This window comes from Daphnia carinata, chromosome 1, assembly GCF_022539665.2.
Source record: "Daphnia carinata strain CSIRO-1 chromosome 1, CSIRO_AGI_Dcar_HiC_V3, whole genome shotgun sequence".
NCBI lineage: Eukaryota > Metazoa > Arthropoda > Branchiopoda > Diplostraca > Daphniidae > Daphnia > Daphnia carinata.
The window spans coordinates 13,245,483-13,268,285 of record NC_081331.1 but is presented as its reverse complement, the minus strand read 5'-3'; the positions used below and the strand labels follow the sequence as shown (position 1 = coordinate 13,268,285).

At 41.2% G+C, this 22,803-nt stretch overlaps 2 protein-coding genes across 6 annotated transcripts; both read left to right on the top strand.

Moving 5' to 3' along the window:
* Positions 1-1,375: 1,375 nt before the first annotated feature.
* On the top strand, positions 1,376-6,610 carry LOC130691192 (uncharacterized). Of its 4 annotated transcripts, none has more exons than XM_059495279.1 (7): positions 1,376-3,917; positions 3,978-4,198; positions 4,921-5,062; positions 5,389-5,464; positions 5,618-5,691; positions 5,973-6,098; positions 6,302-6,610. In XM_059495279.1, the coding sequence occupies exons 1-7, from the start codon at positions 1,403-1,405 to the stop codon at positions 6,409-6,411; spliced, it is 3,264 nt and encodes a 1,087-aa protein (XP_059351262.1). In that variant the 5' UTR covers positions 1,376-1,402; the 3' UTR covers positions 6,412-6,610. The 4 variants fall into 4 exon arrangements, with proteins under 4 accessions (XP_059351262.1, XP_059351259.1, XP_057370080.1 ...); XM_059495276.1 differs by having other exon boundaries at positions 5,386-5,464; XM_057514097.2 differs by having other exon boundaries at positions 4,921-5,074.
* Positions 6,611-9,096: 2,486 nt separating this feature from the next.
* LOC130691533 (TWiK family of potassium channels protein 7-like) lies at positions 9,097-22,263 on the top strand. Of its 2 annotated transcripts, XM_057514490.1 has the most exons (8): positions 9,097-9,663; positions 16,444-16,617; positions 16,770-16,872; positions 18,783-19,085; positions 19,414-19,473; positions 20,704-20,760; positions 21,621-21,758; positions 21,876-22,263. In XM_057514490.1, exons 1-8 carry the CDS (start codon positions 9,367-9,369, stop codon positions 22,256-22,258), a joined length of 1,515 nt encoding a protein of 504 aa, XP_057370473.1. In that variant the 5' UTR covers positions 9,097-9,366; the 3' UTR covers positions 22,259-22,263. The 2 variants fall into 2 exon arrangements, with proteins under 2 accessions (XP_057370473.1, XP_059351195.1); XM_059495212.1 differs by lacking the exon at positions 20,704-20,760.
* The last annotated feature ends 540 nt before the right edge of the window (positions 22,264-22,803 follow it).

Here is a 22,803-nt window from a genome sequence, read left to right as displayed (position 1 = left end):
CTACTCGAAGGTAGTGCTTCCACTTTTTATTTTCGGAAAACCCGACGACGTTGCCATAAAACGTGAAATGGTGCAAAAAATAAATAACTTGATTTTATTGCAGTTTTTGATTTAACAAATCGTTCTTTATTTTGATAACAATTTTTATTTGTGGGACTATTTTCCACATATGTTTTTACAGTTATTTGCTCCATGATTTCAAAGTGTATCATAAGCTATGTCCAAAGATCTTTATAGTTTTTCTTAAATCCAAAATGCTAGATACTACACTTCAGACCTTTTTTACCCTCAGTTTTTAACACATTTGATGTTATCGCATATCCTAAAAAAACTGTTATAAAATACATAAAATCATATTTCAAACTCGAAACAATAACACAGAGTAGATGTCAGAGCTATCGTCTGTCGTCGCTAGATGGGGACTGGTATAACTATTTTGCAATTTCTGTCGGTATCGCCAATCGCCATGGCAACAAATTTCACGGATTAAAATTTTCAACGAACGAAAGACACTTTAAATAAAGAGCTAACGGAACATAAATTTCTTTAAATTTCCAGTAGGCTAAACATTTACAGGAGAAACATTTTGCATGAAACTTACCGAACCTTGTACCCACTACATACCTTAAGAGAGCGAGCGATACGCTTATATTGAATTTTGCTACATCCTTGATTACGGATGCGCCCACTTGTTTTACTGGTTCGGTTTATTATTTCGTCCCTTGTTAAACAGATCCTTTATTTTTTAGCATACATCTTTAAACATGCCATTACGTCCGTAATGGTCCACAATACTTGTAGCATCTCAAAGACGGGTCATATAATCCTAAGAAAATCCGAAAAGCTCCCTTTTCCAAGTGATAAATTGTAAGGGCTCACTGTTTGTTCCGTGACGCAAAGAGATTTTTAATCACTTGGCGGAGAGGATGGGAGTCACCAAACGGGGAATACGAGGTGCGGATTCACGCTTTCTTGCCAAATCCCGAGAAAAGGGCGTAAGTCTATAACACATTTATTGTCGTGACAGTATAAAAAGAAGGCAACAGAAAGTTAAGAAACAAACGAAAGCGGGTAGGGTGGATCCACACTGAAAATGGCCCCAAATAAAGCCGGCAAAAAAACAGGTAACATTCCTTTTCTCGTTCACATCTGGTTCTTCAATACGCAGCGACAGATAGGTCACATCCTCAATGACGTCGTTGACGCCCCGAGATAATGTTTGAAACTGCATTCTTCTTTTTTTCCAATGGAAATTGAAATGTGGGTCAAACGATGAAATGTCGATAATAATGCTTTCAACCGTGTATTTTTTTTTAAACACCAATTTCCAGTTTACTGCTAGGCGAAAAAAGCCAAACCTTTAAAACCAGAGGCGAACGCCTATAGCCCGTTTGATTTCAAAATGTGGCGTCATAGCGCCAGGTGGTCGCTATTCAGTTGTTTGCTTGTCGTTTACGTTATTCGCTTCACATCAGCCACGCTTGTCGATTCGCAAAACAGTGATTTTTCTCACAAACCAAATGGCACCTTCGAACTTCCCGATCTTGTTCAAGTGGACCGTTCTGACCCATCTTCTAACCAAACTAATCCTGTATTCGCAAGCCAACATAATCCAACAAACACAACTGATAGTTTGACATCAGATCCATTCAATCCTAATCGTTTGAAGAAACGATGGTCCACGGATTATGGCACATCACAGGCTGAACGTCGAACATTCTATCCTATAAAGGCGCATCGTCCTCAACCCAACAACGGCCTACCGTTCAAAGGCTACCGGCCACCGAAGGCACCACATATTGGCTATCCTGCAGCCAGACCACCTTACCAGCCGCAGCCCATTCGGCCCACTCCACCTCCTCATAATTATGGCGTACCCAAACCAACTGGATATCCAGCATCTAATTATAATCAGCAAGAGATATACATCACATATCCACCAGCTACAACCATTCGCTACCCTCAAACACCGGGCAATAACAATTTAGGTGGGTCTTACGGGCCGGTCATTACGCCGAGTTATGTTACAACCATTCCCGTAACGAACGTGGGCTATCGCCCTCCAAAACCTATGCCACCTTATGTTCCAAGCCAACCGATTTACGAAATTCCCACGTCTTATCCGAATCCCAGCTACGTCACAAACAAACCCGATTATTACGTTCCATCGACAACTCCAGCTCCGTACATTACACCGAACCCGCTGTACCCTTTACCATTAGATCAAGGTGTTTATCCAGGCTATCCGGTATCACCAAGTGGTAGCGGATCGTACAATCCCGGTTCGGGTTATCCATCGCCTTCATTAGGAACTACCGATTTACATCAACCTCACTATCCGGTGCCACCGTCATCAGGATACCCTAGTTATCCAGCGTCCAGTGGAGGATCCTACCACGAGTCAGGCCCAGTTGGTTCACCTCCTCCAATTTTCGTGTTCATTCCCAAACCGGGCTACTACAATACCCACTATTCAAACTCTAAGCCAGGTCATTATCATAAACCAAGTGGGACATATCCAGTTCATTACCATTCAACACCGAGGCCTTCAGGAATCAGCAACGGCCAATACTATCCAGCACCGATACCCATCAAACCTCCGAAACCTATCAGTGTATATCCACCGGCCAAGGCGCCTAGTACGGCGTACGGTTTACCTAAACCTCAACGTCCCCCACAACACCATCAGACTTCTTCGTATTCTGGCAAAGTTGGAGCTGGAACTACTCCGCCCAACTATAACAGCGCGCGTTATCCCATTGAAAACCAACTGAATATTCAACCTAGTTATGATAATAACAAAGGTGGTATACTGGCAACACAACTGCATCAATTAACTACTCCATCCACATTCCAATCGATAACACCAGCTCAGCCCAGTGTGTTCCAGAGGGGTAACATTAGTCCTCGACCTGCTAACTCTCAAGCATTACATTCGACAGTCATTCACGATTTCATTGCTCTACCAGACAAAAGTGGTGAACAGTTCGATGGCTTTAATAGACAGAATAAGAGCTGGTTATTCAGTGCCGAATCAAGTCAAGTTTTGGCTGTTACTGAATTCCCTAGCATCGGCCACTTGCCTTACTATCCAGATGAATTTCGTATACCTTTTCAATCGGCCAACAATCGTCCGATTAAAAACGATTGCGGGGGATCATGGATCGTTCTTAATCGTCCCACATCGAAGAATGTAGATCCTACCCAAGTACAGGTAGAACCGATTTATCTATCGGCACAGGAAGCTCCAAACAGCGGATTTTCGAGTCTTAACAGTCAGTTCTTCCGCAGCCCGAAAGAAGCGGATAATTCAATTCCAACTTTGCCTCCAAAAGTAAACGAGCTATCCGTAGTAGACACAAGCACCGCTTATGAATCATACGTTCCAGATTTTTTAATTTTCGCAACGACTCCGTACCCCGAATTGCCTTCCACCACAACAGAAAGAATATGGAGGAAACCTAATAGTTTGACCTCATCGGTTTCATTCTTTCCAAGTCCATCAATTCCAGATGATCTTGTCACATCCTCCGAGCAACGATCCTCCAGTAGTGGAATAACCATCATCATTCCCGAATCCAACGATCCTGTTAAAACCTTAACATCAACTGAAAACTCCATCATTTTATCGCTGAACGCCAACAATTTGCAAGACGATAATTCCGATGAAATCGAACAAGGAAAGCGCAATAGTCCGTCTCCCTTTTTAGCTACCGTTTTTTCTTCCATTAATAAAGAAAATGATGACGATGATGGCGAAAGCGCTGTTAACGAAACGACTGACAACAACCTGGGAACTAATGCGGACGCGTCCAGCACGGAGGATTCACTTACTCGTCATCTGCGATCTGCTAATCTCAGAGTTCTATCCTCTTTGATAAACCAAGCGGATATCGCATCCCTCTTTCAAGATAAAGGTGTGATTTAAAAGAGAAAACTGTCAATTTAGTGGAATTCAAATTTTATTCTTATTTTAGAGTACACTCTGATGGCACCGAGCAATGCAGCGTTTAATAAAATTTCTGCTGGCCAGCGAAGGCGATGGATCACGCGTCCAGATTCACTACGAGAAGTATTGTTGAATCACGTTATTCCTAATCACCTTAACTCGTCTTCATTCGAAAACGAAGCGACTCACGTTACATTGGCTGGCTCGCATCGACTGAGGTTCAACATTTACAACGCCACGGAGAATAGGGTAAGTTATCAGAAAATGGCTAATTAGATTGAATGTTATTCAATTTCGTTATACGTTTAAACTCCTACTTTTTTTACGTTTTGTGTCTTTGTGTTGGTGTCGGCCCAGGGCCGTTCTTATTTACAACACACGTTGACTTGCTTTGTCGTTTTCGCATTCAACTAAAGCGATCGAATTTGTCTTGATATATCGTTTCACCTTTCGCCTTTTCGGTACCAAACTGTTTCTTTTCAAGAAGTAATTCACGTTGAGATAACCTAGTCACGGTCGGTTTCGCCCTTGTGTGTGTTTAAAAAAAAGTTAGCTTATATAAATGGCGTGGCCGTGATGTGATCGACGATAACCACCGTACACGCTTTGCACATATACGCCGGGAATAATGGGACACGTAAGATGTTGGTGGCACGGAACTATTATACGGGCGTGCCAATTTATGCCTGCTTTACATGGTCTTCGTTCTAACGGCGGGCTAAAAGACGTTAGACTTCCCCACCAAAGTATATGATGAGTCACTTCCTTTCGATTTGCAGTGTTCCATAGTCCAACGTCATTCAAAAGTCATGACCATAGCATGACTTGTCATACTTGATCGCGGTACCTTCATCGTATTTCTTGTTTTTTTTAAAATCTATTTAGCTTATTAAATGTAATTCTTTTTATAGTGTGTCATTGCAGTCATGTGGGTGCTAATTTATTTCATAACTTTTTGTATCTGGAAACAGGATACCGTAACGACAGTCAACGGTGCCCGGTTCTTAACGAACGATCTACGTATAGGCAAACTGTTGGTGCATATCGTCGATCGTGTTCTAATGCCGAGCCCTACTCCTTCACAAACCATATTAGACATCCTCAATGACGGCGGTAGGTTCCAGAGTGCGTATACACTTTTAATCGTTATGCGTAATTCGAATATTTTTTACGATTAAACAATGATTAGAAGCTGACATTTTTAGAATTTGTGTTGCTGATGGGTTTATCGCGATAGTCATTGAGTTAAAAACAAAAATGTCTACTCTTACAAATTGATTTGAAAAATATGCATGGAACATTGCTTTCGTCTGTCAGATATACTGAGAATTTCGATGTCAGGAAAAATGTGCAGCTTGTTGTCAGCAAACAAAAATTCGCTTGATGATTGAAGCAAAACAAAAGAAGTTTGTGACTCATTTGGATTTCTTTGCCAGTAGGTTTACAAGCTTCGCTATTGGGTCCCGCACTCACGAGGGTCTTGTCGTCTGATTCTCCGCTGTCTGTCTTCGTCCCGTAACGTTTTATTATTTTTTTTGTTGTTTTCTCTTTACCTTTTTCAACTGCAAGATTTGCGGTCTTAACTCGTCTGCGATGCGGTCGTGACTTATGTCGTAGTCCGTTTGTTTTATTGTTTTTTTTTTTTCTGTCTGGCTGTCTTATTTACAGGACAACTGAGGCATTTTTGAGCATCAGCCAAGATGAGCAGCGCCTATTCCTGAACAACGAAACAGCATTTCACAGTAAAAGTTCCCAAACTCCTACTGTTTTGATTTGCCACTGTAAAGTTTGTATATAGCACGCCAAAAGAGTTGGCCATTACCTCTGCCATTTTGACGGAGTTTCCGGTCTGTTTCGACACCCTCTGTTTCCAAAGCTATTTATTTTTTTCTATGCTTTTTTTTGTTTTTCAATGTTTTATTATTTTATTTATTTTAATATTTCGGTATTTGTTTATTTGTTTTCTTTCCTTCGTTCACTTAACCTCATCACCGGATCACGTTACTCATCGGTGATGACGAAGATCTGCTATGGTACCACATCGTTCCTGGAACTTATTACAGTGAAGGTCTGGAGGCCGGCCAGTGGCTGTCCACCTTGCACGGTGTCGGACGTCTACGTGTCGAGCTCACGCGCCAAAACAGAAAAAGTAATGAATGCTTCAGAGTATATTCATTTTTGTTTTCGATGCGTCATTATGCGCAAGTTGTTCCAGTTTCTATTCACTGCATTCCGCAGCAAATGAATTGCTTGACTGGCTGTGGTGTTCGTCCAGCGATTCGTTTCACGTCATAGACATTGTTTTGATTTTTTGATTTTTTTTTTGTTTTACGTCCCGCACCGCTTTGGCAGGTAAATTGGAGAGGATCAACGGAGAAGCGAACGTGATCGAGAGCGACGTGAGTGCCACCAACGGAGTAGTCCACTTTATCGACCGCATCCTTACCGATATCCTCTTCTAGAAGACTAAACTTGGGCCCAAACGAGCATTCCCATCTCCGTTTGTTTGCTTCAATTCCTTCTTTTTTTTATTTTTTTTTTCATGTTTATGTTTATTTTCACGCCTCTACTCGACTTTTCTTTTCCTCCCCCCCAAAGTACGGGTGTACAGTATTACGGTATACATTTGGTTCGTGGCAGTTTGAAAGCAGCACGAAAGTCTTGTCACAATACAGAAATTTAAAGGTTAGCTATTTACTGTAAGCTACTGGTACGTAGGCGATATTTTATTTTCTTTCCTGTTCCATAAAAATAAAGCTGGTAAATGAGTCACACGTGCACCCGCGCGTTCTGTTTGTTAGGACACTTTCAGTAGCCAAAAGAAAAGGTTTGTCAACTTGGGAAATTGCGTGGCTTGCTGTGCGCAAGCTTTTGAGAAAAAAAAACTGATGTGGCAATGGAGAGGGACGCTCATGATTAGTGCCATTTGCATAAGCTATTTATAAATCATTCGCAATGAACGGGTGCACCATCGCATACGCGGAATGTATGCGTATCTACACGCTTACACGAGCTGTTGTACGCTTACACGTCACCAACTGGAAATTATACTATCATCACTATATCTTCTTAAATGACGCACACGCCATATTGTGTAAGAAATGGTAATTGTTTTGTTGGAACGCTAAGATATCTCGCGGAATCATCTTGGCAGTTTCAATTGCTGCATTTATAGATTAAACAAACCGAGTCTTCTTTCACCATAAATTTATACTGTCACTGCTCCCCTTTTTTTTCCTGTTTATCAACGTCTAAGTAACTCTGGACAGCAGACGCAGGATATGGAGAGAGAAAATATTGTCAAAGCAGCTACTTTAAGATACGCCCGTGTTGGATATCACAATCATCTAATTGCCAATTACGCTTGAAAACTACGGCATAAATTATATTCGCTTGATTTATCCTAGCTTACCATTAAGTAGGCATCGCTATAGACTTCTAAATCACGGAGGTAAAAACCTGCTGGATTATACGAGCTGTTGGATGAATGCCAATGTTTTCGCGAAACAGCTTTGCAGATGCGCGCGGCAGTAAAGAGGTGGGTATGTCTCAGTTTTTGGCTGACTTCCGCCGTATGTCACTAGGTCTCCAGCTGGCCAACCAGTTGGAATGAATGATGAGTTGGTCATTAGTCCGAGTCAACAGTCTCCACCTGATTTTTTACATTTGTGGTGGGTACAATCATTTAAAGACGATGAAAGCGCAAAAAAAAAAAGTCAAGAATAAACCATAGAAATACATAATGAATACTGTACGCATTCATTTCTTGTTCCGCTAATGGCATTTTGGCTATGACTCACTTTGTTGGATGGACAGTATAGGAAGGTGAATTCACACAACTTTGTCCACAAGCTTGATTAACGTGTTTTACATTGCTAGACGTGCATGGTTCAGCATCACAATGCGAAGGAAGGTGGAACAGCGAATAACAATATACACTGACACATGCAAATACCATAGCGAGTTAGCATTGATTGGATGTCACCCAACAGAAATGTTAACCCTTTTTTTTTTGCTTCTGCCCCAACTATGACAAAACGCCAAAATGAAATAGCATGTTTGGGTTGGCCAGTTGGGCTTCAATTGTTTTTAGCGTTCGCGACGTCACAACGAACGAAAACGACGATGTCGTTGTGAGCCAAGAAAAGCGAAGATTCTTCTGGTCAACTGCGCTCGGACGAGAGTGTCAGGCGGAACCGGAGATGGACTTGAAGAAGAGCGGCCTACATGTACCCGTCCGGTTTCACACACAATACACTAACACAGTCATCGTCTCGTCAAGCAACAATCAAAATAAGCCAATCCATTAGTCTAGTGCAGAAAGCCTCGCAATTCTTTCAGTCGATGGGTTAGAACAGGACATCACGAAAGAAAACGAAAGAATTGACGATACGAAGGCTATTTCAAAAATGTTTTGAGAAGATGTCAGGTGTGATGCTCCGAACGAAGCTTTGCAGGAAAACTGCTGAGATTTGCGTGCTCATCAACACAATTGAGAAAAAGCAGAGCAGGCTAATGAATGGGACGCTATTTTCATTGCCAGACGGTGTGACACACTAAAGAACCATCCTAATTTTAGTTCACTTCCAAACAGACTTTTATTTGAGATGAAAATGAACACGCACGAGCGATATAGTTGATGTTCCCGCCATTTATATCCACGTCTCTTTGCTGCGCTTCACCGACATCAGTCGCGCATGCAGCACTCACGAAAAACAGATAAATGAAACAGCTCTCGGTTGTAGATTTACATTCGTTAACTCTCTTCCCGACACGTCTACCATATACTTCAGGTGGTTTAGCCCTGTACACGTATAGACGATGCCGTTCCGCTGCATCGGCCACTACAGTCGTTCGCTCCCAAGGTTTCGGGTTAATGTAGACGAGCAGCGGGTGATGCCTGCGCCGACATGCCATCGCTCTCGACTAAAGTTACACTGTAGTATGCACTATGGTGGTACATACTATACGAGTATATCCAAAAGTCAACAACCAGCCACGTATATAGACGCTGTGTCTATTCTGTATGGATTCGCCGCGATGGCCTCAACGGTCTCGCATTGTGCCCGTTGTTGTGTGCACCCTGTCGTTTTGTAGCTATTTCTAGAGTCGTCCACACCGTCGGGCTGGTCAGTCTCGCACGGGCACCGGCATGGAGAGGATCATCCTTTCCGCCTTCAAGCCGAGCTCATCATTTAAAGAATACAGATTGGCTTTCACGCAGGTGTTTTTGTGTGCCAAACAAAATTCAATCGACACGAGTTCTCTTTTTACTAAATTAAACACAATGAGCGGATTATAAGAAATATTTCCAGCACCTTCCAAAGTGCTTCACGTTCGGATCGTACAGTGTGATATCGCTAATCAGTTGAATCAACAAGAAAGTAAAAGGTGTCCACTTAATCAACGATAACGAGATGAGCTCTGCTGGTAACACATTTCTACGTTTGAACTCAACCGTGAGTCAGCCCGGTAGTCCTACAAGCCTCAGGGGTGCTGAAAGACTTTCGATGATGGGCAGTCCAGGTGATGGAGGTGTTACAATCGCCATGATTGGAACACCGTCGGTCAACGGTGCTGCAAACGGCACCAGAAGCAGCAGGTGCGGAGGAGTCATTTGGCGTTACCTGAGCTCTAATCCGCGATTACGCAAAGGATTAGCTCACGCGGGACTCGTTGTTCTCTTATGTCTCTACACGGCTGCCGGTGCATCGGTACGTACATGAACAAAAAAAACAAAAAAACAAAAGGCAGTGGTAGCATGGTAACCAACCGATCTGTTTGCCGCAATTCCCGGAATCAGGCGCAGACACGTTGCCGTCCGCCAGTTTCACTAGTTTTGGCCGTTTGAAGCTTGAGATCCTAGTGTAAATAGAAAAATAAAATATTGAGTTTACGCAACCGAAGGGGATTTTGTCGGCAAGCAATTTTCATCGTCTCTGTTTGGGGGGGTTCTTTTTCTATATAGCACACGAACGGGCACGCATCGCACGCTGTGCTTTCGTCAGTGGCGGAATGCGGAATAGAAAAACATAGTCCCCGCCCGCATATTGTATTATAACAAAACAAAGAATTATTCATCATTTTATATGTTCCAAATGGATTAAAACCTGCGGTGGGGTCATTCCACACCAAGACACATAAAGAACAGCCGGGAACAGAAGTAATGAGATTAATCCCAAAGGTAAATATTTGGACTGACGCATGTGAGCGTTACGTGCCTTATATCGTGATAATTTGTCCACGACTTGGGTGTCCATTCGTATGGGGTCATTGTTAGTGCACTAATAATTCGTAACTATGCAATGAAATAAGGGTGGAGCTGCTTAAGAATCAAGGGCATAGTCGTTTCTTACCTTATCTGAAAGACTGGGTTCAAGAAAACATCAATGTCACGATATTATTTACGAGCGCATGAGCTAAAGAATATATTTGCAGTGTATCGCGACTCTAGTCTATAGCGTTTGTTACCATTCTATTTATATTTGGCGCGAATATTTGGAAATAAGTCAAAACGTGATGGACGAGGGACTTGAAATTGAAGGACTTTTTCACGTTTGTGTAACTTAAAACAACTAACATTCCGTTCGAGCGAAACGAATTCAGAAAAAATAACTCGTCATCCCTCTGCTTTTTCGGTGACAATTCAATTTGGAAGTATACGCGGCATTCGGACACTGTTTGTGCCAGTATGCCTCAGCTTCTTGCATGTTTCGAGGGAAGCCAATGGAGGCGAAAAGAGGACGGACAAAGAGCAAACGAGCTCAAGAGTATCATCCATTTTCAGCTAGTTGGAGTTAAAGGAAGGGGTTAGTCAAGGATTTTGGGAGAAAAGCCAAAAAAAGGGGACGTCCCGGAGACAATTAATTATTCAACCAACCCTATAAAGAATAAATGTTGTTCAAATTCGGTTTGGTTAAAACAATTGAGGACAACGTCAGAACATGAAAATAGTGTTGATTTTTGTAGATTCCCACACATCAGGGGGGCTAGAATCGATGAAAGACCTCACTAGAAGTGATCCTTATCGATTCATCGCTATCATCGGGTGCATATAATCTATGTTGCCACAATGCCAGCAATGCTTGGGAGACATACAAAAGAGCGAGTTACCGTTACTGCTTCTTCCATCCATCCACCCCTTTGCCGTTTTTGATGGAATCGTTAGTCTTGACGCATCGAAAGAGATTAATCACTCGCAGACGAGAAAAGGGCGGACAGCAAGTCTTTGATGGACATCCTTACAACCGATATCAATTTGTATACTTTGATGCCCCCCAAAAAATTTGCGAATTTGAAATGATTAATGCTTAGCGATGTTGTTAAACTACTGTGTTTATCAAATGTCTTTATCTTTTATGAATTGGATGTTTCGATGTAAAAAGAAATCACGAGTATACGACGCTAACAAAATCAATTGCTGTGATTACAAGACGAACCGCACAAAACGACGGAAAGGCAACAAATATTGACGCTGATGCAATTCGTTCAACACGTTTGCTACCTATACACAGCGGTATCTATAAGCAATAATACGAGCAATCTAAGTTTAATGGGCCGTGTCCTTTCTCTGTAAACTTACCGGTCACAGCCGAAGCTTTAGATTTTGAGCATCAAAGTCGACCGTCGTGGGCGTTTATTCTTGATCTCTTTAGATGGTACGATACGGCTTCCAAAAGGCCATACAGTACGCATTCCTATAAAATGATAAAACAAGCTCGGCCATATCGCGTGATTGGCCGTCAAAGGTCGGCCGATCAAAGACATGGCGGATTCATTCGAGCAGCTCGCGTTACGGGTATGTGTTACATCTTTGTGCGTCAAAAAGAAAGGAGACACACAAAAAGGGTTCAACAAGGAAAGGTGTCGAGTATCGGATAACGGAGCGCAGAAATCTGGCGTCGGATGGCACGTTTTTGACGCCTTCAATCTGTATCGGAGACTGGAGCAACAGACGGACGACATAAATGAGAGCGTTACAAGAGACGTAGACAATGTGGAGCTTATTCCGAAATAAAACGTGCCTCGACAGACGTTTATAGCGAAAGGGCGGGGTACTGTGTTGCCCTTTATACTTGATACCACTGGAACAGTCTCGATTTCGTGTTTTTCTTGGCGTTTTATTTCGGTGGATTGGAGCCATTTTTTTTTCTAGCGAATTCGTTTCGTTTTGATTTTCAAATGACGCAACAACAACAAAATGGGGAGCGGGAAAGAAAATTCAAAAAGAAAGTAGAATAATGCGGAAAAAGAAAAATTTTATAAGAAATTTGAGTTTTTTGTACCGTCATCGTGAACCCGAGATCCCCTCATTATGTTTTGTTTCCGGTGCGGAAAAATTCTTTTCCGCCTCCGTTTCCCGTTGAATATCGGGAGTGGCGGATGCGAGATAACGTTATCGATCCCAATCTTCACTACAGATCAAACGACAATACGTCATTTTACACTTTCTGATAAGTGACAAGAAAAATTCTAGCACCCGCATCCGCGTGCATCAAACGGGACCTCATTTTGATTTTCGTTTTTCCTGTTCAACCGGACGAAGAATAACAAAGATGATTAGATGTCAATGTACCTGCCCCCAAAATAAGGACAGTAGTGCAGTAGGTCGATTATTGTATGTGCCAGTTATTAAGCCAACGTAAAACAGTGGCTGCGATTAACTCTCTTAACGCCGTCCTCATTTAGATGACATGTTTTCATTCATACGCCATTTAATTACGTTCTCCACTAATTCGGGTATTTTCTTTCTTATCCTTTTATGTTTCTCGTGAAATTTTTTTATCGCCTCATCAGCTATTTTGAGTTATGACAAGAAACTGACAGTTCAATAACGCTGCCACCTTCGTCGTAGTGATAAACGATTGGGATTTTCCCCCTTTAACGCCATCATAACGTTCAATCCGGCATCCCAACATCCAAGTCTAAAGTTTCATAGTTATGATCATTAGCCCTTTTGGGGAGCCAAAATTATGTTGTTTTTTAACAGCCAAGCAAATAATTGAATGTTGTTTTTGCTCCAAGAGCTAATCAATCTACCTGTGAATACTTTTGCGCCATCCCCTTGTTGGGATTCAAAACACCAACGCAATTACGTTCGGCTGAACGAAAAACAAGCGTGAACGGGAGTCGTGCCAAGTCGTTAAACTGCCTTCTTTTGTATTTTGAATATCCACTACCGCGTTCAACCTAGAAGATCCCCTTTAGATCACTTCCTTCTGTTATTGAAACTTTGCGTTTAACTTCCCGCAGAGGTAATTAAACCCATCAACTGGAAAATAAGACGCTGATGTCTAGCACGGTGTTTCATTTGTTTTTACCTATGCGTGATGATTACCGAACATACCATCATATTTTTAGCTGTTTTCATCGGACATGGAACGAGTTCTTTTCACTTTCCCCCATTAAAAAAAAGGACAAGAACACGAGTTGTCGTGAAAATCAAAGAGAATCCACACAGTCTTTGTTGTTACACAGTATCTAGCATAGTCCACAAGGGAGATGTATAGTTTCGTATTATAAATAGACTCATACTATTGAAAGTGACAGAAAAAAGAATGGGCTAGGGTATGTCGTAATTCAACCGTTTCGAAGCTGTTTAGCTATTCAGAAATTAGGGCACGATCGGAATTCACCCTACCACAAAAATCACGTTGCAACATTCTTACATTACAACTGCATCATTCAAGTCTCATTCTCTGTAGCTAAGGAAGAGTCCTTACGCAATAAAAATAAAGCTGATGAATGTGAGAAGAGAAAAGTCAATGTTGGTCTCTCATTCGTGACTGTATATTTATACACACAGAGTCATACACTTGCAGGAAAAACGAACGACGGCTTATTGATTGGACATGGCACAACGGGTAGCAGTTGGCAAAACACAAGGCACTTTCGACTGCCATCCCACGGCTCTGCGTGGCATGTGCTCTGAATAACCCGTTCCATCAACTTCTTACTCACACACACACTCTTAGACTTGCAGCAAAAACGAGCATGTGAAAATATCCCTTTTCTTTTTTTCCTCGCACATAATGCCCGGCAACTCTCGACAGTCTATTGTGCAATATAGACTAAGAATAGAAACGGAATGGGTGTATGGGCTTTCGTTCTGATTTCACGACAATCATTTGCGACAGTTCCTCTACTCTACGTAAAAACAGATTGCAAAGAAATGAGTTGTATGATGACTAACGGAATAATTTGAATTGATTGGATTGACTGCAATCCTAACGTGTGCGTAATCCTATCCGTTCGGTACTCAGAATCACGCAGCGTTCATTTTTGCTTCCTCTTTGCGGCTACGAAACAAAGAGGGAAGAGGAATAAAAACAAAATAGGAATCTTATGGCATCCAAACATGTTATCATATTCTAAACAAACAAGTACAAACGTCAGAGTCTGGCAAAGTCATGCGATAAAGCTGACGTTTTTATAGAATTTGTAGGGCAGAAATCGTTGGGGTACGCCGTCATCCCGTGAATTTATTTTGGCAACACAAAAACTCACATCATTCAATATTTCTGAAAAAGAAAAAAAGGGACGACCATGACGTGGCCGTCAATAAGAAATTTAACACTTGCAGTAGGAAATACAAATAGGGACAGGTACTAACTGAAATTCAATTGTTCTGTTTATGATTTCGTTCATCGCAGCACACTATTTTGTGTAGCGTCCAAAACAAAAATACAAATACGAGTTGAATGCGTTACACCAACATTGGTTACAATGTAACATTCTGTACTCACCAACATCTTCTTTCTTTCGGGTCAGCTGAATTTTGTTTTTAAACCTTAAACAAACAGAAATGTTGTGGGCGTTGTTGGCCATCGCTTCATCCTCTCAGCACTCCCTTTTTTCTCATCGTAGTTACCTAGACGTGTCCAGCTAAAACAAGCACCCCCCGGTACAGAGTTAGCTGAGTGCTGGCTGCATTCTTAACACAAAGTATGCTACCGCAGCCAATGACGCCAAACCGATGTGCGTTTTAACCGCAAAGCTTAGGACACTGCCTTTCTATCGTCACTTCTAATGCCTTGCGACAGTCTGAATGATTTTTTTTTACCCCCTTTTTTTTATTTCAGTACTTACTACGGGTGCGTGTAAGCAAAATACACGACATTCGGCACGTGACCAGGGCTATTTATAAATGGTCTTCTGCTATTTTGAATTTCCCCAAAGTTAATGCCCAATAAGATCGTTTACGAAAGGAAGTTACAGGATCTAGGTCAAATACAGAAGGCAATGGATAAATAGTCGGTGGCAGTAAAAACTCAAAACGGAATACAAAGTTGACGGCCATAAATAAAGAGTTGTCTTGACGTCCAGTTCTCATACATTGGGGGGGGGGGGGGTTACGGTTTCAGCAAAAAAAAAGTGATTGATGGAAATAACTCGTGTCCATACTTCATGGCCATTGTCTTTTTCAACTGACCTATATCTACTCAAATGATGGATTAATCTTACTAGAGCTGGAATTTGAATTTTGCCAAGTCCGCAGATCTGAGCCTGTCTGTGAAAAGGCCAAATCTAATGCGATTGATTTTCTAAAAGAAGTTAGGGAAATGGGGACCAACAAGTTGCCGTCCAACAACTCAAATCGATTGCGATAGCTTATAATTAAAAGAACGAACACAGGAAGAAAAAAACAGCGTGAGTTTGTTATAATACTGAGAAATGAACAACCTGAACGTACATCAAGGAATAAACTTCCAGTTTAAATTTTACCTGCATAGCGATTGAGTCCGTTATTGCGCGGACCTGCCCATGATGGTAGCACTTCTTTATGTTTACACGTATAGATAACCTTCGTTTATCTTCGCCAAGGGATCAAAGCAGCAGAGGAAAAAGGGATAGGCACCGCGCAATTTTTGAAAGATGTATCGTTTATGATGGATTGGGGAATATAGGAAACAGAACTATCAGCTTTTATGTTACTCAATCAGCCAAACCAATGGGAGCGTGGCATGATGGACGTCTGTTTAATGCTCATCCCGCAGATGCGTCAAATCGTTACGCGTTCGTAAGACGTGAACAAGATATGATCGGGATGATGCTGCAAGGATCTTTAACATGGAATGGCGGATATGAAAAAAAACTGCCACAAGTGGCTGGGAATCGGCCAACAATCCGCAAAATAAACCATTAAATCTATATGACATTTGCGCTGGATACCGTGCAACTTTGCGTTGATAATCGACGATAAAGTTTGAAAAGGAATTGAACTTATCAAACATTTTTTTGCATCACGATAAGCGAAATGATTATTGACACGAGATCGTTTACCTAGTTCGTACATAAATAGTTAAAGGCACGAGAGATAGCTGTTGAAAATGGGCTCACGCAAAGGACATTTGTGATAACGCACACTTGTGTTGCGTAACATGACATTATACTTAAAGTCATTGTATCATGGCCGTGTAACGTATACGAAGAGAACAATAACGTGCCAAAATGAGAAATTACTGAAACACAAAATGCTTCAAACATGTCTATAGGTTTTTCAGTGGCTGGAACAACCTCACGAGCTGGAACAATCTACAATTCTGCAAAATCGCGTAGTGGCACAGCGAGAGGAGCTCATCAAAATGTGGAAAGAAGCTCACGATCATCCAACGTACGATCAGAGTGTGCTCGAAGAACGAATGAGTGTCTACGAAGATGTCCTTCAGGTTAGTATATCCTCGATGTATTTGTTCTATGGAGTCTCATCGTATATACTCTTGAATTAGCTTTTACGTGGCCTGTACAAGCATATCTTGGTTTATCAAAACGGATTATGATTTTATTTTCTCACTTTGTTCAAATTCCGGGGTGGGTGCAGGAAGCCGTTTCTAATAGGGTGCCATTACAAGCCGGAGTAGCGTCTGCCCACTGGACTTACACTCAATCGGTGTTTTTCGCTTCGACAGTTCTCACCACAATTGGTAAGTGACCCTTAAACATTTACGATATTCCATTTTTTAAATTAAGTTTCCATATAGTCCCATTGAGCAGTGCGTGACGATGTTGATATGAGCAGTATTTGGCATTCGTTTGCTACTCGACATCGTGTAGGATTTGTGTCGTATTTCTCACGTACCTTAGCAAAAATTCTAGAAAGGTGCATGAATGCTTGTATAACATTAGGCCAAGTAGATACGGCAAAAATAGATGTGCTGTAATAGTTTCTCTTATGATGCAACCAAAAAGAAGGTTTTGCTGCATTTTTCTCCAAACGGTAATTGCCAATGTCACGCTCACCCAACGGATCATCTGAGTGCGTGTCGTGCGTCGGATAACACACGAAATGTTATGCAACTGCGGATGCGCTCAAATTATAAAATCATCCTGTCCAACACTTGCTCATGAATATCGTGCCGAACTGTGTTCATTTTGAGCTATCCAACAGTGGCTGCTACGCATACCATCAGCATTTCATAACGAGGCAGGCACCACGTACTACGATATGATTGTATTGTCATTTTTATAATTGAATTCCACAAGACTGATGGAATAGGAAATAGATATAGTAGGAAAAAAAAATTGAAGCGAGTCAAACGAATGAACAAAAGGTAAAGAAATCAACACGAACTAACAACGATCTATCTTTTCAACACGGTCGACCGAACGCGGGAGTTTTGGGATCCCACGCAACAATGACACACACAAAAAAAAAGGTACATGTCGACACCTCGTGAAACATGCGAGGTGTAGTCTCACATGCTTTTCACGCCCGTTCCAGTCAACTCTTCTTTCGCGTGTCTTACAAAGGCTATACTGGAATATAATCTCTCCGTGGACAGTGATGTAGTATGGTAAACACACTATCGAGTATAGATTACGAAAGAACTACAGTGGCAATGAATATTTAACGGGCAACCTAAAAATGGCTGATTATTAGCGTAAAATTATCGCGACATGCGCTAGAAATTGTAGCACCTAAAAGATATTAGGAAAATGTGCCGGAGATCGTTTAGAAGATAAAAGCTGAAGAGTGATGACGGCCGCATCTTCAATGCCAATCGAAATGAATGCGGATAAATACGTTTAGCGATTGTTTGAATTCTAAACGGACCGTTGCATTGCTTCCGTCTATCATCTTTTAAACATCACTGGCGATAAAATTTATTTGGTACGTTTGAATGGAAAATTGCATAGGCAAATAGATCGCCAGGTCGTGTGAGTTTCCTGTGCGTTTAGCTGTCGATTAAAATAAACGCCAACTGATTTGAAATTAGATAGATGAAGAGAGCTTTGATGATTGTTCTCACGTTTGCGTGTTCAATGCATATTTGAACCCAGTTAGCATGCCAATCCTTCATTACTGTTGTCGGATGTAAACGTTAGTACACACATAAACGGTTCACACATTGCATGGATCTTAAACAACAGGTAAGTATAGGATGATGTCTATTAAATTTAATCTTCTAGTTTGGAAATGGGCAGTAGGGTATTTAAATTGCCCACCAATTCTTCGTGTAAAATAATATCAACAAATATATGTTGCAAATTCGTTGTACTTGCTGCAGCACAGCTAGTGGGAACATTCTAAAAGGCATTGTCGTTTGTGGTGCATTTTTAAAGACAATTTCTAAAGGACGTAGCCACAAACGAGAAAGAAAGTGAAAAGTTTACGTTAATTTGTCGCTTTGTATAACAGTAGTTTGTAGCCGCTTTAGAACATACATACACACACACCGTGCTCCGGATGTAGTGAAACCTATGGCTGCAATACTACTATAGATTAATATAAACACTGGAAGGGATGTACTGGTACGAACTGGTACAGCGTGGAAACAAAAGCAAAAATTAGGATGAAGTGTGACGTAGTTTGATTTTTATATCCAACTCACAGGTTATGGAAACATAGCGCCACAAACAACAAACGGTCGCATCTTTTGCATTTTCTTCGCTCTGATTGGTATTCCCTTTACGTTGACTGTCATTGCCGATTTGGGCATGTTGATGGCTTCAGCCGTGGCCGCCGTCTACCACAACGTTCGTCAGCGATCCAGCTGGACCAAATCACAGGCTGCTCAGACTTTTGCTCGTAAATACGGCAAATCCCTTTCGGTCGTCCTGGTGGTGGCCCTGCTCATCGTCTACATCGCCATTGGAGGTGGCATCTTTATGATCTGGGAAGACTGGAATTTCCTAGGTATATTATTCGATAAAAAAAAACAACAGAACATAAGTAATTCTGCAGCTGGCCTTTTCACTTATACTCGAAACCTTTGATCCCTTTTCTTGTTGAAGGCAATTGTCACATATAAATAGTTTGCCATATAGTGTATTGTTAGATCGATACACGTGCGATATGTTTAGAGTACTGGCTATATACAACGCCACACGACTAAACATCAGCTTGTCAGCTGGAACGACATAAGGAATCCTAGTTTTTCTATGTCTAGTGACAATAGGATTATGCCTGCATTTTCTTTTTCTTACATTTATTTCTTGATTTTTTTTTTTTTTAACGAGGTTAGAGTCCTTTTACTTCTGCTTCATTACGATGACTACAATTGGCTTTGGCGATCTGGTTCCAGGTTGGTAACGATTTTGATTTCTTTCTTTGATCGTAGAATGGGGTGGGCATAGGAACAATAAGCTTATGGCAATTTCTTTACAAAAATTTTTATTAATGACGCATGATTTACGTTGGAGCGCAATCTTCTCCGATGACAATAGTCAATAGATTTATGTCGCATAATTTACGTCGTTTATTATATTATAACCGTGTGTTGTGTTACCTAAATTGCATAACGTGAACGCGTGCAGTCCATACAGTGAGGTCTGTCTCTAAAGCATATAAGCGCTACATTCGTTTTAATGATTTATCAATGTGCAAACATGATACCGTATAGTGTTAATGCTTATGAATAGCGAGCCACCTGCGCTGCATTGTACTGACATAAATGCGCGTATAATGAACCGGAGTTACGGCTTGACTACATGGCCTTTTTCTTCAGTCGTATAAGCCAGTCTGACAGCTGTGTATTGCTTTGCGCATAAGCTACCGAGTGAATTATACTGCTCAAATAGTTTCTAGAATAGAGTAGCATGTAATTTTCTATACCGTAATGCCCAAACTAGTGCGGACTTTAGTCATTATTTTACAAGATTTTATTTTTAAAAAGGTATCGAGGAGTTTATAAAGCAAAACTGCAGGTTGTATTGCAAAAGCCATTTCGTATGGGCTACTTTGCAACTAAAATTTTTATATTCTTTTTATTCTCTATTTTTAAAAAATTATATCGAGCAGAAAAAATGAAGAATGTGGACAACTGTTTGCGAATAACAAAAAAGCATGACAATGACGAGTATAATAGCCAAGCTACATTATACTCCTAAACAAAGGCTATCGTTACTGTAGCCCTACGATCTCGTCGTAGTTTTGCATCGTTGCGTTTGCACAGGGACCGAAATGTCTTTTGATGCTCTTGCTCGATGCTAATGTTTTTGTCGCTTCCGCTTCCGTTAAACAACCCAGTAGTCCGCTGGCCGTTCTAACTGACCGACTGCCAGCATCGTTCAGATATATATACCAGTAGTCAGTGCTATCATACAAGAGTATATATATGATCATCAAAAGGCAAAAACAACGGAGGCGTGTACGTATCGTGTTTTGTTGTTGTAGAATTCTGGCTGAACTGAAGCGCACGCTTAAAAAAAAACAAAAAAAAACAATGGAGGCCTATAGAGCATTTGCTGCTCTGATGATTCATTCAAAAGATTCGAATGTTCTTACTATAAATGTACAATATATATATCTTCAGGCTTGGGCTTTGATGGCGACTCTCACCAGCTGGCCACTCCTTCGCAAGTCCTTCACGGTATATATCACATCACCTTTTAATACAGTCGATGATGTCCTATCTGCTGGATGATGATCTAGTTGAATATCGTTAATTGCATATAGTCTCCCTTTTGCCGTGTGAATCGCCTTTTGATCAACACGGAGCCTTCGTTGGGTTCCAGCACTCTCCGTTGACACATTAATGTCCTCACCTGATGCTTGAGTATCTATACCTGACATTCGTATCTTGAATTATGGTGTGAGCACCTTACTGATATCAACCCAATACCTGTCTTACGTTTTCCTTTGACGGTAAACGATGTGTATTCAAAGTAAAAGCTTACGGACGTTGGGGCAGCCGTTGCCCGTCTACACCCGTTTCCAAAATTATGAAGACTTATTGGCATTAGAGCCTTCGTTATCTGTAACCTTTCTGTTTATCATGATCAAACGCGTCTAGGAACTTTAACAATAATTTATCAGGGTGATTTCATTTATAAGAATTCAAACTGCTGAGATATCAATTGTTCTTAGCCCGTTTTTACTTAAGACAACGTTTGTGCCTTAGAGCTTTGCAAAAAAGGTTAGTGCAACAGGCCTATAATTTTCATAATAGGCTGCAAACATTTTTTGTTCCTGAAAGTCCGACTAGTTTTCTAGAAATACTAGATGACAGGTTGGAAGAACAAATGATGATTACTTTTTTTTAATGAAGTTTAACTGTTTTGAGAAAAATATTTGGAACCAGCTAAGTGATGGACTCGATACTTAACCAATTTTCAACAGATAAACAAAAATAGAGGAATTTGCGGTTGATCCCTGATAATCCGAAATTCCTCTATGGTTAAAGAATAATTTCTAAAGCTATGTGTGTTTTGAAACGATTTCCTGTCACAGCTCAAACTACGTATATGCTGGTATCCATCGCTTACATCCTAGTTGGCTTGGCATTGACGACAAGTATCATCGAACTTATTCGACGTCAATATGCGCAGAGTTGGAAGAAAATGCAAGAGCTTACCAATCGACTTCAAGGTATATTGTTCCTAGCCATTCGTCCGCATCCGGTTTAATTCATATTGATCATGCTCACGTTTATCCTTTGATTTAAACAATCAATTGAATGAAATGTTCCATGGTGGTCATTTAAAGGATTGACTGGTCCATTGGCCGAAACTTTGCGTCGAATCAGCGAACAAGCGGGCAAGATGAATGCAGACGGCAAACTTGATCCAGCTCTGCTCAAAGAATTGGCTGATTTGAAATTCGCACTAAACGCCGTCAACGCAGAGATGAAGCGACCGTCAGTTACCAACTTGTTGCAGCAACCTACAGATGAAGGGGACGTGTTCGGAAGCAGCACAGCGCTGGACGATTTCAGCTCGAATGGAAGCAACAGTAGCAATGCATGGCCGATGGAGTGGGACGAATGTTGGGAAGAACGCTGGGCAGCTATCGAAGAAATGATGATAAGCAACAAGGCCTTTAAGGATAGAGTAATGCGCATTCTCAGCCAGACTTCAATCAAAGTTTAACAAAATACGTTAGCGAATAAAATTGTTGTCTCGAAATTTCAAGTCATACCTGCACTTTGCCTCCATTGATTTATAGATAAATGAAAGTTTGTAGGGTTTGTGTTCATCGATTGTTATTCTTCTCTTTCTCTTTTCATACTTCTAGCCCACTAGCCATTCACCACCAACGAATACCGTTCACTTCTATGGTTACCTTAGGTCGTTTATGAAATTGTTAACGCATAACATTACACAATCCCTCCAGCATAGTTTAGAATAAAATAAAAAGCGGATGTTTAATGAAATAACCTGATGGCCTTAACAAGGTGTAATCAATTGAGGTTTAATACTCTGGCTCCCGTGACATTCACTAGTCTGATTCCGACTGTGCCCCCGATCCATCGGAAGGTCGCCATATTCAAACAATTTTGTTTCGATGCACAAACTGCGACTTTCAATCTGTTCGGTCACTCACTAACACTATTTTATTTTGGCTCTTCCATCGTTGTTGCACTGCTGCGATTGCTGGTCTGTCTGTATCTATGTCTGCAAGCGAATTTGTCTGT

Coding starts and splice junctions, on each gene's coding strand:
- LOC130691192 (XM_059495273.1), top strand. CDS start 1,403: ATGTGGCGTCATAGCGCCAGGTGGTCGCTATTCAGTTGTTTGCTTGTC. Junction 4,199..4,920: donor ACAACGCCACGGAGAATAGG/GTAAGTTATCAG, acceptor ATCTGGAAACAG/GATACCGTAACGACAGTCAA. Junction 6,099..6,301: donor CACGCGCCAAAACAGAAAAA/GTAATGAATGCT, acceptor CCGCTTTGGCAG/GTAAATTGGAGAGGATCAAC.
- LOC130691533 (XM_057514490.1), top strand. CDS start 9,367: ATGAGCTCTGCTGGTAACACATTTCTACGTTTGAACTCAACCGTGAGT. Junction 16,618..16,769: donor TCTACGAAGATGTCCTTCAG/GTTAGTATATCC, acceptor GGGTGGGTGCAG/GAAGCCGTTTCTAATAGGGT. Junction 20,761..21,620: donor TCCTTCGCAAGTCCTTCACG/GTATATATCACA, acceptor TTCCTGTCACAG/CTCAAACTACGTATATGCTG.